Genomic DNA, 19,673 nt, shown 5'->3' with positions numbered 1-19,673 from the left:
CATCTGTGACCTCACCACGAGGATCTCACTCCCCAGACAAGAATGTGCTCCCTGCTTCTGTCACTACTTCTATCTAGCCTCCAAGCATGGATCCTTTGCTTCTTTCCAATTTTGTTATTTTTAGTAACAAATTTTGTTTTAATAATGAAATTTCATTTATTTCACTGATAACTTTCACGTATCAGAAAAGCAACCTCAACACCTTAAAAACAAATAATCCAATTAAAAGTGGACAGAAGAGATGAGCAGACATTTCTCCAAAGAAAACCCGCAGATGGCCGACAGACACATGGAAAGATGCTCAACATCACTGGCATCAGAGAAATGCAAATCCAGCCCACAATGAGATAGCGCCTCACACCTGTCACCACGGTTAAAATCAAAACCACAAAGAACGAGTGCTGGCGAAGAAGTGGAGAAAAAGGAGCGCACTTATCATGCCAAGCACTGAATAATGTTTAGAATTGTTCAATCACTATACGATACACCTGAAACTAAGAGAACACTGTATGTTAGTTATGCTGGAATTAAAATAAAAACTTGAAAAAAAAAAAGAAAAGGAAAGCTAGGACCTTAGGTGGCTCCATCAGTTAAGCATCCCAATCTTCATTTTGGCTCAGGTCATGACCTCAGGCTCGTGGGACTGAGCCCTGCATCAGTCTCTATGATGAGCATGGAGCCTGCTTAAGATTCTCTCTTTCCCTCTCTGTTTGCCCCTGCCCCCCCCCCCCAAGCTTGTGTTCTCTCCCTAAAGAGAGCGGGAGAGAGAGAGAAAGAGAGAATAAAAGAAAAGCAATCTCTGGCTATGCAAGTAAAAATGTTTCAAAAGTTTTACTCATTAGTTAAAAAAACCTTCATATATACAACCATTAATTCTCATTATAATTAGTGCAAAAGTGCTCATGTCTTTATTAACAGAAGAGCCAGCCCAAGCATCAAGTAGGTAATATTGACAATAGGGTTTACAATTACAGACACGATTTCTGTCAGGACACTAATAAACTGCAGGGAGGGCAGCCCACGGGACATCCTAAATGTAATCGTGAGCCAGGAAGCAGGTGCAACACCAGTATTTGCCATTTCACCACAATTTGGCAGCTGTGCAAATTAACAGGGCATGGTAGCAACACTTAGAATTGTGCATGGAAGCAAGTTTTGCACAAACATCGATTTCTTAGATAAAGTCCTTTATTTAGAGGCAAAGACATGCAGAGTCCACTAGGTCTCTGTCAGATGACGCTGAGCATGAACAAGTTCAATGTTACCCATCTCTGAGCAGCTTATGACCAGCCCAGAACCACATCAAGGAAAGGATGTGCTCACATACTAAAATCAGGTGTATAAAGTCTGCAACTTAGGGGTGCCTGGGTGCTCAATTGGTTAAGCAACTGACTCTGGTTTCAACTCAGTCATGATCTCAGAGTCATGAGATCAAGCCCCACATTGGGCTCCACGCTTAGTGCAGAGTCTGCTTGGGACTTTCTCTCCCTCTTCCTCTGCCCCTTCACCCTGCTCTTTCCCTGTCTCTCTAAAATGAATAAATAATCTTTAAAAAAAAATAAAGTCCGTAACTTATATGAGCAAAATCTCCAAATGAGGATCCTACTCTAGGGTTGTATGTGTATGCTCATTGCAGAAATTTTATAATATATAAATAAAGCTTGAAGAAAACAAAAATTGAGGTCAGGAGTGATGCCTTCCATCAGTATTAGAATGTTGGTGTGTTTCCTTCTGGGCTTTTTTTCCCTTGACCAGGCATGGTCTGCTCCACGGGTTCTTCCCACTGGCTAAACGACAGCTGACTTGCAACTCTATTTCCTTTTTTTTTTTTTTTTTTTTTTTTTTTTTTTTTTTTTTTTTTATTTTTTATTTATTTATTTATTTATTTTTTTTTATTGGTGTTCAATTTACTAACATACAGAATAACACCCAGTGCCCGTCACCCATTCACTCCCACCCCCCGCCCTCCTCCCCTTCTACCACCCCTAGTTCGTTTCCCAGAGTTAGCAGTCTTTATGTTCTGTCTCCCTTTCTGATATTTCCCACACATTTCTTCTCCCTTCCCTTATTTTCCCTTTCACTATTATTTATATTCCCCAAATGAATGAGAACATATAATGTTTGTCCTTCTCCGACTGACTTACTTCACTCAGCATAATACCCTCCAGTTCCATCCACGTTGAAGCAAATGGTGGGTATTTGTCATTTCTAATAGCTGAGTAATATTCCATTGTATACATAAACCACATCTTCTTTATCCATTCATCTTTCGTTGGACACCGAGGCTCCTTCCACAGTTTGGCTATCGTGGCCATTGCTGTTAGAAACATCGGGGTGCAGGTGTCCCGGCGTTTCATTGCATTTGTATCTTTGGGGTAAATCCCCAACAGTGCAATTGCTGGGTCGTAGGGCAGGTATATTTTTAACTGTTTGAGGAACCTCCACACAGTTTTCCAGAGTGGCTGCACCAGTTCACATTCCCACCAACAGTGTAAGAGGGTTCCCTTTTCTCCACATCCTCTCCAACATTTGTTGTTTCCTGCCTTGTTAATTTTTCCCATTCTCACTGGTGTGAGGTGGTATCTCATTGTGGTTTTGATTTGTATTTCCCTGATGGCAAGTGATGCAGAGCATTTTCTCATGTGCATGTTGGCCATGTCTATGTCTTCTTCTGTGAGATTTCTGTTCATCTCTTTTGCCCATTTCATGATTGGATTGTTTGTTTCTTTGGTGTTGAGTTTAAGAAGTTCTTTATAGATCTTGGAAACTAGCCCTTTATCTGATATGTCATTTGCAAATATCTTCTCCCATTCTGTAGGTTGTCTTTGAGTTTTGTTGACTGTATCCTTTGCTGTGCAAAAGCTTCTTATCTTGATGAAGTCCCAATAGTTCATTTTTGCTTTTGTTTCTTTTGCCTTCGTGGATGTATCTTGCAAGAAGTTACTATGGCCGAGTTCAAAAAGGGTGTTGCCTGTGTTCTTCTCTAGGATTTTGATGGAATCTTGTCTCACATTTAGATCTTTCATCCATTTTGAGTTTATCTTTGTGTATGGTGAAAGAGAGTGGTCTAGTTTCATTCTTCTGCATGTGGATGTCCAATTTTCCCAGCACCATTTATTGAAGAGACTGTCTTTCTTCCAATGGATAGTCTTTCCTCCTTTATCGAATATTAGTTGCCCATAAAGTTCAGGGTCCACTTCTGGATTCTCTGTTCTGTTCCACTGATCTATGTGTCTGTTTTTGTGCCAGTACCACACTGTCTTGATGACCACAGCTTTGTAGTACAACCTGAAATCTGGCATTGTGATGCCCCCAGCTATGGTTTTCTTTTTTAAAATTCCCCTGGCTATTCGGGGTCTTTTCTGATTCCACACAAATCTTAAAATAATTTGTTCTAACTCTCTGAAGAAAGTCCATGGTATTTTGATAGGGATTGCATTAAACGTGTATATTGCCCTGGGTAACATTGACATTTTCACAATATTAATTCTGCCAATCCATGAGCATGGAATATTTTTCCATCTCTTTGTGTCTTCCTCAATTTCTTTCAGAAGTGTTCTATAGTTTTGAGGGTATAGATCCTTTACATCTTTGGTGAGGTTTATTCCTAGGTATCTTATGCTTTTGGGTGCAATTGTAAATGGGATTGACTCCTTAATTTCTCTTTCTTCAGTCTCATTGTTAGTGTATAGAAATGCCACTGACTTCTGGGCATTGATTTTGTATCCTGCCACGCTACCGAATTGCTGTATGAGTTCTAGCAATCTTGGGGTGGAGACTTTTGGGTTTTCTATGTAGAGTATCATGTCATCGGCGAAGAGGGAGAGTTTGACCTCCCAAGACACAAGAGTCCAGGGCCAGATGGCTTCCCAGGAGAATTTTATCAAACATTTAAAGAAGAAATCATACCTATTCTCCTAAAGCTGTTTGGAAAGATAGAAAGAGATGGAGTACTTCCAAATTCGTTCTATGAAGCCAGCATCACCTTAATTCCAAAGCCAGACAAAGACCCCGCCAAAAAGGAGAATTACAGACCAATATCCCTGATGAACATGGATGCAAAAATTCTCAACAAGATACTGGCCAATAGGATCCAACAGTACATTAAGAAAATTATTCACCATGACCAAGTAGGATTTATCCCTGGGACACAAGGCTGGTTCAACACCCGTAAAACAATCAATGTGATTCATCATATCAGCAAGAGAAAAACCAAGAACCATATGATCCTCTCATTGGATGCAGAGAAAGCATTCGACAAAATACAGCATCCATTCCTGATCAAAACTCTTCAGAGTGTAGGGATAGAGGGAACATTCCTCGACATCTTAAAAGCCATCTATGAAAAGCCCACAGCAAATATCATTCTCAATGGGGAAGCACTGGGAGCCTTTCCCCTAAGATCAGGAACAAGACAGGGATGTCCACTCTCACCACTGCTATTCAACATAGTACTGGAAGTCCTAGCCTCAGCAATCAGACAACAAAAAGACATTAAAGGCATTCAAATTGGCAAAGAAGAAGCAACTCTATTTCCCTCACCGCCCACCTCTTGCCCATGCCTCCTGCAGGTCAGCAGCTGGCCGCTGCTTCACCCTATTACGAAGGGTGCGACAGGCAAAGGCCTAGGGTAGGAAACTCAGCAGCCCCAGGTTCAAACTCCATGCACACTCCTAATTTGCTATGTGACCTTAAACTTCTCTCAGGGTCCTCCTAGAAGTGGAGAGGGTTGCACTCATGGTCCAATACTGGATTGTTCAAGCTGCAACGTGAATCATTCCACAGAGACAGGGACCAAGGGGGAGCAGCAGCGGGTGCAGCCCTACAGGTGTGTGTAGGGAGGGAGTCACATCTGAAGGTTACATTAAGGCACCCTGTTTCTTAGCAGAGCAATGCAAACAAAATGCCTCTCCTTGCTGCCCAGGTTTTAGGCAGAGACTGGGATGTGGGCAGAGAGGCTACAGCCAGACAGGCAGCTATAGTTTCCAGAGAAGTAACATGCCAATGTTACAAAGGCAGCTCTGGGGAACAGGATGCTATGGGCCACCTGCAAGAGACTGGACAGCCCGGGTCCATGTGCCCATCTGGAACACCTCGAACTCCTTCCATCCAGGTGAGCAGCCCAACCATGGCCTGGGGAAGCTTGAGATTTGAGTGGAGATGGTGTGAAGTAACCTGTCTTCTAAGACAGGAGAGAAGCCCTGACATTGAATTTGGGTGGTCTGGTGTATCACCAGCTGTCTAATCTTACATCTTCCAATCAGATTTTGCCTCTGTGAAAAGATGCCCTTTCTGTGCCCAAACACAGCTTACACCCCTACACCCTGTGTGCACTCCTGGTACTGCTCTAAATGGTGTCCATCTGGTACCTCATTTGACACTGACAACCCTTCGAGGTATGCAGTGGGTTGGGTACATGAAACGTCAATCTGCGTGCCAAAAAGTAGTCAAAATAGAACAATTTGATGTAGCTGGTCCGAAGCATTATGTCCATTTTGCATGTGAGGAGATTGGGCTCAGACTGGACATGGAAACTGCCCACAATCACGATCTGCAGCCCACTCTGCAAGCACTCCACTGATTGCTTCCCTGAAGGCTTGGAGAGCTAGGCTAGGTGGCTTCAGTGGCAACAAGGAGATGCTAACACCACAGGGGAAGCAAAGATCCGGTCGCTGCTCACATAAGCCAGCCAGTTATCCCTCCCACCACTCAATGCCCTGGGGTCTCCCTGTAGATGGGGACCCTCAGAACTGAGAATGGGAGTTCTGTCTACCAAAGACTGTAGAACACTCAGGGTACAGTTCACTTGCTGTACCCAGCCACACCTGGGCCCTGTAGATTACCTCTCCGTGTCACTGTCGCTGGACACCACCTCCTCTAAGGCTGCCTGTAGGTCAGCAATCCGCCGGATGGATGTCTCCAGGTCTGTCTGGAGGGTCTGTCTCACTGCTGCGAGTTCCTCCACATACTTCTCCTGGAGACAGAGACCACAAGCAAATGTTGGCCTTGGGCAAGAACTCACCTACCTGCCAGAGCTTCTGGGGAGGAAAAACACACCCCAGGTGGAGCCTAGTGTTCACTGAGTACCTAGTACATGGTGAGCACCCTCTCCATACAGGTGGGCTTTCAGACCCTCGGATAGATGCTGTGAATTGTATAAACATGGATGTTTTGGGGGCCACCAGGGCATGGCTGATGGCCCCCAAGACAGAGCTCCCTCATCCACACTGGAGGGGGGGTGAGTCTCAGCCTAGTGTGTCTGACCCCAAAGTCATGCACCACCACCCACTTTGCACCAGTCAGTACATCTTGGATGGATGAGTAAATATATGGACCAATTCATGTTTCCCAGAACAGTAACTGAGGCTGGTTCTGGAAGCTATGTCTGCCTCAGGGATGGATCTGGAGTGAGGCATCTGGAATAAGAGATAGGGCATGTAGTGGGGGGCAGACAGGAATGGTTCCTTTTGAACTCCACCATGCTGACTCCCCCAGCTCTGCATCTTAGAGGCAGCAAAGGCAAAGACGGACAAGCCAGAGGGGTTCCTCCCAGAGCAAGCAGATACCACTGCCATTTACCGAGCTCTTTCTGTGCCTGGCACTGTGTCAGGCAGGGGTGCTACTGGCATTAGTGGGTAGAGGCCAGGGATGATGCCTGACATCCTACAATGTGCACAAAAGCCCCTCCACAAAGAACTACCTCACCCAAATGTGCATAGTGTCCAGTCTGAGAAACCTTGGGTTAAACCTGGAATCCCACCTGCTAGGAATTTATCCTACAGGGAATGAGTCAAAAGGCAGAGTAAAGTCTGTACCAGAGAATGCTCAGAGCAGTGGGATTGGGGACGGGGAGAAGCTGAAAGCAGCCTCATCATCCAACACAACTGGGAATGGTTAGGAAGACCACAGTAGTGTCTCTTTGATGCCATGAGGCAGACATTAACATTTGAAATAAGGGTTGTGGTAGTGTGGAATGCTTCTGTGGAATAATGTTAAGCAAACGAAATAGAACAGGGACTATCATGCCCCTATCTATCTGCAAATAACACACATACCATTGGAAAAACACTTAGGGAGCTGGTGATATTTATAGATGAGGATGATGGGGGAGTGTAGATTAGGGATAAAGTTTTTCTTTTAAGCTGTTCTAAATTATGTAAGGATTATTTGTTGACTGTTTTATTTATTTATTTATTTATTTATTTATTTATTTATTTATTTATTTATTTATTTATTTTAAAGTAGGCTCTCAGAATCCTGAGATCAAGACCTGGGCTGAGATCAAGAGTCGGACTCTTGGGGCACCTGGGTGGATCTATGGTTGAGTGTCTGCCTTCAGCTCACGTCATGATCCTGGGGTCTGGGGATCAAGTCCTACAGGGAGCCTGCTCCTTCCTCTGCCTGTGTCTCTGTCTCTCTCTGTGTGTCTCTCATGAATAGATAAATAAAATCTTAAAAAAAAAAAGTCAGACTCTTAACCAACCGAGTAACCCAGGCGCCCCTGATGCTTTAAGGAACACATATATACCAACTGCTGAGGGTGTAGAAAGGTGAAAATATGAAGATTTAGGGTCAGATCTAAGCAATGTTCCAAGTTACCCATTTAACTCACCAGCTGTGCAATCTGAAACAGCTTACAGTGACTCTCTGGGGCTGGGATCGTTTTCTTTATGTTGTAAATGAAGAAGTGGAGGCCAGTGAAGGCATTCAGTGCAGAGCCTGGATTTATTTATTTATTTTTTTTTAAATTTATTTTTTATTGGTGTTCAATTTACTAACATACAGAATAACCCCCAGTGCCCGTCACCCAGTCACCCCCACCCCCCGCCCTCCTCCCCTTCTACCACCCCTAGTTCGTTTCCCAGAGTTAGCAGTCTTTACGTTCTGTCTCCCTTTCTGATATTTCCCACACATTTCTTCCCCCTTCCCTTATATTCCTTTTCACTATTATTTATATTCCCCAAATGAATGAGAACATATAATGTTTGTCCTTCTCCGACTGGCTTACTTCACTCAGCATAATACCCTCCAGAGCCTGGATTTAAAGCCTGATCTTGCCAGTGATCTTTCTGGGGCTGCGTGTGCACACTCCCAATGAAAGTCAGGGAGAACCAGGTCCTCCCCATTGCGGGGATGTGCACAGCTGTCCTTTGCAGAGTGGCCTGTCTATTCGCGGTATTGTGGGTCTGTGCTTTTCATCTGATCTTGAGTTTTCCCAATTTTAACGAGAGAGAGAGAGAGAAAGAGAGAGAGAGAGAGAAAGCGAGCAGGCAAAGACTGAGAAGTGTAAGGGCTGAGTGGAGCTGAGAAGCAGCAGCGTGGAGAGAGAAGGGGGTGACGGACGAGAAGCTGGCAAGCACTAGAGTTGATTGAAGTTGCCAGCTGTGAAATCCCCATCTTGGTGCTGACAAGGTGAGAGCCGGTCGGAGGCAGGGGCCCTGGGCAGGAGGCCAGTGGACTGTCACAGGAAATAACACGCACCGGGGGATGGCTGGGAGGCGCTTGCCTCTGGACGCTGGCATATCAGCTCATAAAGACACCCAGAGAAACGGCCGGGTGCAAAGTCTCAGGAACTTATAGGAGCACTTGTCTGAGCTCAGCTCTCTCCAAGGCGACAGAAATCAAACATGTTCTCCCAGGAGATGGGGCACCTGTATCTTTCTTTGTAAGATACAGAGATGCTAGCTGACGTCCGTCCACAGGCCATGTTAGATGTGCAGTAAGTGTTTGTTTGAGGGCTACGGAAAGCCAGAGCAGCAGAGGGGCCTATGTGAGGTCATGCAGCTGGGAGAGCACAAAGCTCAGAGGTGTTGTCTTGGGTTCTTGGGGGATAGTTTTCTGCCTCATGAGCCCAGGGATGAGAGAAGAGCACAGGTGTCCCCTCCCAGCTGTGCCTGGGTGAACTTTGCACCTGCAACGTCATGCAGTGTGAGCAACAAGGGCCTGACGTCTTAACCCTCACAGAGCCTCCTGGTAGGCAGAAACCAGGGGACCGGGCCCCCGGGGACAGTCACTATCTCAGGGATGGATGGCTCTGCTCTGGGACTAAGAAGGTGGGTGCAGCAAGGGCGAGCTTAGGTGAGTCCAATCTGTAGTATCATCAAAGACAAAGTAGCTTCTAGAGCCAGTGTGCCTAGGTTCAAAGCCCAGCTCTGCCCCTCACTGGCTGTGTGACCTGTAGCAAGGTACCCAACCTCTCTGACCTCCAGAAGAGGAAAGGCTTGGTCAACGCTGGTATTGCTATCATTTAATTTTCAGAGGAGAATGAGGAGCCACTGGGGATGAGGAGCAGAGGTTTGCCAAGGTCACAGGTGAATAAGGACTCTAGTTCCAAAGGTTTTTCAGCACCCCACAGAGAAAAGACATGGATGCAACTAAGGGCCGCATAGGGGATGAGTTATTAGAACGAGGAGAGCTTCAAGCAAGAAAAGCATCCATAGATGAGAGTATACGGACCAAGGATGGGATCCGGGGTACTCAGATCAGGCCCAGTGGGAACACAAGGAGACGGACTTGGGAAATCTAGAGTCTGTGCAATCAGCAATCAGCAAACCTTTTCTGCTTCAACTTGCAAAGCAAATAGAGTCTGCTGATTGCAGAGACCAAGTCGTTAGGGGAAATGCATGCGGTGCCCCAAACTGTCCCTGGGGCAGACAAAACAAAACCCAGCTAGAGACTGCTCAGGGGACACTGGGGGTGGGGGGCACGACACAGGAGAAGAGGGTACAAGAGACGTGTCCACTTTCCTGTCTGGGAGTCTGGGGCCTTCTCTCCCTCTCATGACATCTGACTAATGATGCTTGGGATTGAATCGGTATTGCCAAGTGCAATCAGGGTTGCATTTTGAGACCAAGTGTGAAGCTGGTCTTCTCTGTTATTCTCTCTCTTTAGAGGCTTGAAGCAAAAAGAAGTTGGGGGAGAAACTAGGATATGAAACTATGCAGATGCTAAGATGTATACAGCAGAAGCCTACTAATAAATACATCATATACCTATGTTAATCTCTAACTACAGTAATGGTGATATACACATTGCAATGACACCCAACATATAGTTGGTGTCATTACACCCAACATATCTATAGTAATAGATATGATATATTCATTACACTTGGGCACATATATTCACATGCCATTCATTCATTCAGTAAACACCCATTGAGCACCTACCATGTGCCAGCGCTGACCTGTGCAGGACGCAGATAAAGTCCTAATTTCTGTGGAGCTTACATTCTTGCCAGGACCAAATCTCTCTGTATTGCTGGTGTTTAGAACATAGCGAGCACTCCATCTATACTTGGGGATCGGATGAATGGTGTTACTGCATGACTGGAAACGGCGAATGAAGGAGGAGCCCGGGTATTACACTCACTATGTATACACAATACACCCCATGCATTCAGAGACAAAATCAATAAAAGTATTTTTACTGTGTGTGTACTTGTGACCTCCCCAGCATTGCTTAAGAGAATCACTAACCCTTGTTAAACTCCCAAGCTACTCCCCCTGGAGCATGCCACACAGAGCTGCCCGTGTGGGAGGTCTTTCATACGATAATTAGTGGCTGCAATTAAAATTGTCTCCTTTTGTGATGTTCAATTAGAGGTTAATATTTAAAACTGCTGTTTGTTTTCTTTGCCTGGAGCATCTTTAGGGGACTGTCTCTTGTCTGCAATTGCACAGAACTCTCATGTCCGTTTCTGGAACCCTAGAGGTTGCCTCTCCATCTTTTCAAGGTGTCCTCCAAGAAAATTAATTTCATGTAACTTATATTCTAGGGCACAATATCTCAAAACACCCCTGAAACCTGATGAAAACTCACTTTGTCATTTTCTTCTGATTCACTAAAGACAAATAGAAACTTCATGTTACAGAGCCCATAGCTAAAAAAAAATTTACACACAAATACATATGCTATTATAAATACATATAAATACATGCAAATATGTGCTCACATACATACATTCAGATACACACGCATGAACCTTCCCAGTCTGACACACAGCACATACTTAATATTTAATTATTACATGAATATATTTATTTGTTTTCTCACGTACATTTAGCAGGTCTCATCTCACATAATCTTTATGAACCCTCAGAGTCAAGTGCAATGTAAAAACACAAAAAGTAACTCAACCACATTACAGGAAAGTAATGGCAGTGTTATTATCTCCGAGTGGTGAGATATCAGGTGATTTTTGTTTTCCGTTTTATTCTCCTCCAGATCTTCTACAAAGGATATGAATGACTTTTCTGATCAGTAAGTTAAAAAAATATGGGATTTTATTTCTGTCTATGGTATGAGGAACAATCCCCTGGACTGCCCACTCAGTGTCTCCCATGGCAGCCTCATTATCCCCAGTTTACAGATGAACAGGCTGAGCCTCAAAGGATAAATCACTTCCCCAGTGTCGTACAGTCAAGACACAGTGATCTGCAGTCAAACCCAGGTGTCCTGACACCTGCCCGCAGCGCTTTTCTACTTTGCCTCCAATTACTCCTGCTTTAGCCAAGGATGCCTGTGTCTCCAGAGGTGGGGGCAGTCCGCCCAGAAAGAAATGATGAGATGATGAGGACCTGCCACTGTTTCATTCAGATTGTCCTAGGGTCACTTGCCTGGGAGAAATGAGGCTGTAGGGGAATAAAAAGCCCTGTGAACTGTGCTTTGGCTCATCATGGAGTGAGCATTAACATGAATGTTCGGTCTCCATATGGGAAAGACTTGGTGTACCCAGAAGAAAACCCAGAATTATGCATTAGATTCTCTTATATAAGGCTGAAAAAGAGCCCAACCTTCAGCAAAAAGAGGAAGTAGGAAGAAGATGGTCATCACTATGCCAGGTTCTTTCTTCCTAATCCTCTTGCAAATTAATTGTCTGAGTCTAGGTTTATCATGTGGTAATAGACCCAGAGAGACTCATCCAAGATCCTAAAGTCACACAGCTAGAAAGTGACACACAGATTCAAGCTCAGGCCTGCCTGTTTCCAAAGGGTCAGTCAATACCTGACCGTTCCTCCTACCCTTTTCTACACCCACAGTGGGCATGTCCAATCGATCACTGTCTAGACCCAGGCAATCTAGGGTCAGAGTCCACCCTATGAACTACCAAGCTAAGCACTTCATCCAGTGATCCATCTACTAGCATCAACTAGACCTCCCAAAGCTTTCGCACTCTACTCAACCCTCTTGGAAATGCCTCCTGAGTCCTCAAAGAAGATGCTTATAGTAGTTGGCTGGTTGGCAGGGGAGGGGGCTGTTTTTCCTTGAAAACTGGTAAGTGGGGGCACCTGGGTGGCTCAGTAGTTGAGTGTCCGCCTTCGGCTCAGGTCCTGATCCTGGGATCCTGGGATCAATTCTTGCACTGGGCTCCCTGTAGGAAGCCTGCTTCTCCCTCTGCCTATGTCTCTGCCGCTCTGTGTCTCTCATGAATAAATAAATAAAAATCTTAAAAAAAAAAAAAAGTAAACTGGTAAGTGCTCCGTGGGACTGAGGGAAGTGGAAGGCTACCACTTTTAGGGAGAGATCCTGATGGGTGGGGAGAAGGGAGAGGCAAGCTACCAATAACACAGGAGGAGCAGGAGAAACAAAACACCTATGTGAATTTTGAAGAGTTCTTAATCCTTCCTTACTTTCACCTCCTCATCTCGTAACATGCCAGTATTATTTCCTAACAAAAGATTATCACCAGGAACAAACAAAATAATGTCCAACTGTGTACATCTGGTATACCTAATATGTGGGCTCTCACTTGATATCTAACAGATATCCTTCTTTCTAAGTAAAGACTTGGAAAGTATGAAGCCTGTAGGTATTGTGTAGCAAGGACAACCTCATTTTTCAGAAAATGAAGCCTATAAACCTGATGGTTTTTTTGTTGTTGTTGTTGAAGCTGGAGGATTTAATACAGTGCCTTGAAGGAGCCCATATCAGTCAAGAAAATGGAAATTGCTCTAGATCATTCACATAAAGGGATTTAATACAGGGAATTGGTTATTCAGATGATAGGAAAGATGAGAAGCCAGGATAGATAAGCAATGGCAGGAAGGCACTGCCAACCTAGGACTGGAAGGAAAAAATGGGACGTTGGGCCATCCAATGGAAGTGTGCCCAGTGGAAGGTGGTTTCATGGAAGAAGAGCATTCTGAATGGGATGATCTGGAATTAGAGTTTCAGCTGCCATCAGGGACGCCCCCCACCAAGGCAGCACAGGAGATGGAGAAATACCCTGGCTTCTCTCCTTCCCCTGTCCTTCAATTGGCCATCACCACCTATCTTTGGCTGACCCTACCAGGGAAACTAGAAAGCATAGTTTCCTACAATTTAGAGTAGAGTAGAGAAGGGTGGGAATGTATCTGAGAGGAATCAGGAGAATCACTGGCACAGAGCAGAGACATATCCAGGTTCAACCCAGGCTTCATTCCTCAAACTGTATACTTACAATTTCTATCTATCTATATCTATGTATATATTTATAAACATTTATATTTTATATAGATGTATATATGTGTATGTATATATATGTGTGTGTATATATGTGTGTGAATATATATATATATATATATATATATATACACATATATTTCAAGGAAAAGGTTACAAGAAATCCAGAATAACAATTTTCAAAGTATTACAGCCTCAAATGCTGTATTGCAAACCCCTAGTCTATTTTAATTATTTATTGCTACATAACGCCTCAACACCTAGTGTTTTGAAACATCGAATACCACTCATTATCTCTCATGGTTTCCTGCGGGTCAGGAATTCAGGAGTGATTTATCTGGGTGGTTCTGCTTCAGTCTGGCTAGAAGGAATAACAGCCCCCAAAGATGTCCACATCCTAATCCCTGCAATTCTGGAATATGTTAATTTAGATGGCAAGAGAATTTTGCAGGTGTGATTAAATTAAGGCTCTTGAGATAGAGAGATTATCTTGGATTATCTGGGTGGGCCCTAAATGTAATGAAAAGGGTCCTTACAAGAGGGAGGCAGAAAGGTCAATGGAGCAGAGGGACACAATTCAACCTCTAAACAGATGTATTTCTAGAAATAGGAGGAAGTTCAGGATGGCTACACTGTTTTCCTTTGTGGGTGGTGGAGTCCATTGAGTTGGGGCCTATACAATAGCATTCTGGACAATGAACATTTTAGGCAGGTTGGGCTGTTCATATCTAGATGATGGAGATCTGGCTTGTGGAAGGTCTAAGCTGTGTGTGTTTGCTACACACGCACACCACCACTGCATCCATGGACACACACACTATATACCAGGCCAGAGCAGGAGGCCACCTGGCCAAGGTTGCTGGGCCACTCCCTGGGTGGCTGAGGCAGAACTAGAACCTGGGCTTTCCTATCTAGGCCTTCTCTCTGTTAGAAGGTGAGCTTCTCTCTCTACGTTTTGTTTCACACACTTTGGAACATGACTCATTTTTGCCTAAACACCGGCCCTCACCGCTTGGGCAATAATGATGCCATGGCCTGGGGTTCCAATGGTGAGGAGGGGGTCCCAAGATTCCCCCGAAGGCTGGGGGGTGGCAGAGGTCACAGACTCCTCGGACCCTTGTACAAAGGGGTTGTACACAGGCCCTAGACCCTTATACAAAGAATGTGGTTGAGGTTCTCAGACAGTGGGATGGGGACAGCCAGGGGGAGGGTGGTGATTAGGCTTTGAGGCATGAGTGTGAAACTCTCCTGTGAGTCTTTGAATCACAGGTTTGCAAGTTAAATTAAATTAAGTTTAAATTTAAATAGAATAGAATGGAATAGAAAAGTAAAATAAAATAAAATAAATAAAATAAAATAAACCCACTCTCTAAATTTTCTTATGGCTCTAGGTATTCAGAGCTCATAGCTTTCCCAGCCCTAAAACTCCCCCCAGGCTGTGATTTCTGATGCAGCCATCTTCAGAACAGGGCAAAAACAAGGACTGCCAGAGGACTCCAACCCTCTCAAGGTTGACACCTGCCAAGACCTTACAAAACCCCACCATTCGCTGACAGATATCCTGACCCAGAGTGAACTTCCACATGCCCCACTCCTGACTTTCCAGAGTCACTGACCCAACTGCTTTCTGCAAAAAAGAAGGAAGGCATTTCGTTTTTCTGCTCAAATGCAAATATGACAGATCTGTGCCACCCAATTTTCCTGACAGAGAAATAATTATATCAACATAATTAAGTCTCAAATGCAAAAATTATCTGTACCACATACACCGACACTACACTTCCCGCATCAGAGGGCCATTGTTCCAGGCAGTAATTATCGGGCCACCTTTGACATGTCTTATTTCAATTTAAATGGAAATGAAGCTCATGTGTCTTCTCAGCCCGCTAGTCCATGTGATTGCAGAAATAGGGAAACTGGACTTTGAAATTTCTCAAGTGTCCACTGGGTTCTGTAACCAAAGAGGGTAGTGTGAGAACAATTTATTTCATATCCCTTGTCCCTACTCTGGGCATCAAGTATCTTGTCAATACAATGGGCTAATCTCTTGGCATCTTTCTCCTGCTCTCTATTCATGAGCATAGAGATAGTGTCCATTATTGTCCCCTAAGCTTTCTCTTGCTGTCTTGAATTGCTGTCCTTCTCTTCTACCCAGGCCCTTCCCCATGCTGTATCCCATAAATAGCCCAAGAGAGAATCTCTGTAATCTGATAAATCTCCTGCTTAAGAGGCCACAATTACTCCTCATTTCCCACAATTCAAACTGGGTGGTTAAGCCTAGCGAGCCCTGCATAGTCCATCCCCCAGTCTACGTTCCGAGGTTCTTCTCCTTCTACTGCCCATACTCTGCACCCCAATTCTTCAGAACTCTCACGGTCTTCAGAGCTCCCAAACATACTGCATTCCCTCATGCCTCTGTGCCTTTGCACCTACTATTCCTCCACCTAGAATGCTCTTCCCTGCTGACAGGTGAACTCCTACTCATCTTCCAAGACCGATTTCATAGTCACTTCTTCCATGATGCCTTTTCCCACACCTACGGTCTAACCCCAACCCTCAGTTTCCTCATCTATAACGTGGGAATGACTTCAGCATGGTCATGCTGTGGGACTAGCTGTGCACTCATGAGTGGAAAGCACCTGATGCACTGCATACAATGTAGCAGGTACTCCATACACATCAGACCTCTGTCTTGTTCCCATGATGACCAGGTGATAGCTTGTGAAGTATGGCAGGTTGATGGGGACTCCTCTGCTGTGACGCTTTCTCACACTCCCCCCAACTCCTGTGACCCTCTCATGTTCCTCTCTTCATTTAGACATCCAGAACACTCAACCCTGCAACCCTACTAGCCCTACCGATTAAATGCCCCAGATCTCGCCCCCCAAATCCTCCTTGTCCCCTCTCCACCAAAAAATGCTCTTATTTGCCCCAATTCCTCACTGCCAGCTCACGAGTCATGCAAACATGCCCAAGAATCAGATAAAAGCATCATTGCCAATGTGCTAACCCGCACCCTGCCCACTCTCAGATTTAAGTCTCATCCTTATTAGCATCCTTATGTATCCAGAGTTTCCCAGGAGAGACAAGACTCAGGATTGCAGTTTCTGCCTACAAGTCCAGGAACACGCCCCCCTCCCACCCCCACCCCACGAATAGAGTCATCCAGGCCAGCAGTGACTGAAATGATTGTATCCCAACAGCTATGCCCAGTAGGCACAGCCAAGGAGAGGCAGCACAGAGGTGAGGTTGAGAAATGCACCAGACCCGAGAGCTGGACACGGGTCCCCCCTCTGCCCTGACTCACCAGCAGCAAGGAGTACATGCTAGAGTCTGTCCCCTCGACTCCACAACTGGCATGAGTTCCTTTCCTGTCTGCGGTACAGAAGGCTATGAGGCCCGCATCATGTCCACATGCTCTGTGAACTGCACAGAGCTGAATGCATACGAGATCATTATTTATCATATGGTCTCTTGCCCCTCCAGAGACCTACTTCTCTTCAGGCACATCCAATCGCTCTGTAATGACTAAAGCCCCAGCCAGCGTTCCCAACAAGCCAGAGAACCATCATGAACGAACTCGAGTAAACAGAATCAAACCCTCCCAGGTACATCAGCCTTCATGAATCATCTTATATTATTAGATACAACCCCCCCCCCTCCAGCCCCAAGAAGTGATCAGACGGGACATGGACTGGAGCTGTCTCTACTGGCAATCAATGTTGGATCCTGCCCCTCCTCGCGCTTGGACCACAGTCAATGCCGTCTGGCTGAGAAATGGGTGGAGGTGGGAGCTGTTGTCAGAGAAAACAGTGCATGCGACATTAACAGCTAAAGACGCCAATAAACAGCGTGCGGCCAGGCGTGATAATGACCGGAGATTAAGACAATGATTTCCCAACTTGATTGGCTTCCATCTGCTGAGGCGAGAGGATGTTCCAGAGACGCAAACACTCTGGCCTCATCTTGAAGCAGTGGAAACTTACACTTATTGATTGGGAAATGGGCTTTTTCTTTTTTTTCAGTTATGACTCTTGTTTATTTGTGCTACTTTGGGGGGGGGAATTGTTTCAAGTGCTCACTGACTCCTCTAATTCAAGGGCACTATATGGCCTCCAGACAAGGGTTCTGGGTGGATTTTTATTTCCTGGACTGAAGAAGACTGTGCTAGAGAGAAGCATTACTGACATTATTGATGTATTGACATCAATTGACAATTGACATTGACATGGGGAGAGAGATCATTCTTTGCTCGGGGTGCCAGGAAGGTGACTGTTCTATGCATTTCAGAATGATTAGCAGCCTTGACCTAGTAGTTATCAGGAGCATCTCCGGATATTGCAAAATATTCCCTGAGTGGCAAGATCCCACGCAGTTGAAAGCCAAGCTAAAGGCAGAAGGGTAGGCGATAGACATCATTTCAGAAAAGCCACAGCCTCTGGATCAGATGTGAATTTGAATCTTGAACAAACCACTTTCTGCTCTGTGACCTCATCTTAAAAAAGCAATCCCCCCCCCTTTCAAGGCTTCAGGGGGTCTGGAATAAGGAGAGGGTATAATATAGTGCCAGCCACCCCAAGGGAGGTCCCTGGGCTGGTGGCATCTCCTGGTTGCTGGTTAGGAACGCAGACACTCAGGTCCTGTCCCAGATCTGCTGACATAGGACCTGCATTTTAACCACATCCCTAGGTGACCTGCATGCACGTGATTTGAGAAATGCCAGCATCGTGATCGGGAGCTTACATTTCAGAGTCCAGGAGACTGATTGCCTGTCTAGTGCGAATCTTTCCTACTTATTTAGCCTTGGGCAAATCACTTAGTCTTTCTATGCTTTTTTTTTTAATTGTGTAAAATAGGGGGGAAAATATCACCTCACTCATAAGATCCAAAGTGCAGCTTTAATTAGACAAATCGTGGAAAGCACGGGAAGCACTTTGCACCATGTCTGCCATGCAGCAGACAGGCACTAGCTGTTTCCAGACTGCTCCATCCTCCTTTGAGATGCCTCCCAGACTATAACATTAGGAAGCCCGGGCTCCCTGCGGGGGAACAGAGAAATGTAGAAGCTCCCTCCATACACTTTTGTGATCTTCCTTTTGATGGAGTCTAAAATTATATCAGCCACTTGGCCACTCATGGTCCATTTATTCATTTATTGACTCAGCAGGAAAGAAAAACAACTGCTAGGCGGTGTGTGCGCTCTCTTGTGCCCTCTACATCTCAAGGTTAGGGCCCAGTGGCACGTGTCTCTCCAATGAAGAGCCTCATCGAATCCACCTCGCAGCTGGGCCCCCGGCTCTCGCCAGCTCCATCGATCCTGCCCTCTCTGGCACTCAGGGTCATCTGGAGCTTCTCACTGAGGAGCTTGGCTCACTGGGACAGCTGGCCCTGGTCTTCTCAGTATAGGCACACAGCTCATTGATTCCCTCCCAGTGCCAGGGAACACATTAGCAACTGCCCTCAGAGACTCTCCTCATTCCCCCCTTGGGAGCCACACACTGCCCTGCAAAAGACAGTGGTTTGAACTAGGCCATACTGTCCTTAAAATTTTTCCACATTTGAATGGGCCCCTTTAGACCCTCTGGAAGTAGGGCTAGGAGTTTCCTATGCAAATCCAAGTGCCTGATGGAATACTATCAGTTTTTATGTTCCAAAACAATGGCAGCAAACTATGGCCTGCAAAGCCCATCTGGCCCTTGCCTGTCTTTGTAAATAAAGTTTTATAAGAACACAACCACACATTCATCTGTGTATTATTTGTGTGGCTGCTTTCAGGGTTCAGAGGTTGTGACATACTCTGTGGTACATGAAGCTGAAAATATTACTCTCTGGACCTTAGCAAAAAAAAAAAAAAAAAAGTTCCCTGGCTCCTGTTCTACAATCAATCCTAGGCTTCTAAAATTCTATAGCATTAGGATCTAATGATTCTGAGAATGTGTGAATTTCAATATTCCACACTTTTATTAGGTTGAGCCATGTGAAATCAACTATATTCAATCTTTTTGTATGCAAATGGAATTTCGTATGGTTCAACCTAATAAGATTTTAATATTATGTACGTTAATGATCCAAGCTTCCACAAGTGAGATTTTCTGGCTTGAAGTTTCTTTTCTTTCTTTTTTTTTTTTTTTAAGATTTTATTTATTTATTCATGAGAGACACAGAGAGAGAGGCAGAGACACAGGCAGAGGGAGAAGCAGGCTCCATGCAGAGAGCCCAACATGGGACTT

The 19,673-nt window shown here is 45.0% G+C and overlaps 1 protein-coding gene across 1 annotated transcript in view; it reads right to left on the bottom strand.

The window, feature by feature from the left end:
* The window catches only part of MYO18B (myosin XVIIIB), a gene marked incomplete at its 5' end in the record, with an annotated part of 242,336 nt that overhangs the window by 37,092 nt on the left and 185,571 nt on the right, over positions 1–19,673 (bottom strand). Inside the window, one exon of the mRNA XM_072801883.1 lies at positions 5,844–5,974. Coding sequence (XP_072657984.1) covers positions 5,844–5,974 — 131 coding nt within the window. The remainder of the gene's footprint in view (positions 1–5,843; positions 5,975–19,673) is intronic.

Source organism: Canis lupus, chromosome 27 (assembly GCF_048164855.1).
Source record: "Canis lupus baileyi chromosome 27, mCanLup2.hap1, whole genome shotgun sequence".
NCBI classification, from domain to species: Eukaryota; Metazoa; Chordata; class Mammalia; order Carnivora; family Canidae; genus Canis; species Canis lupus.
This window is presented reverse-complemented; position numbering and strand designations above follow the sequence as displayed.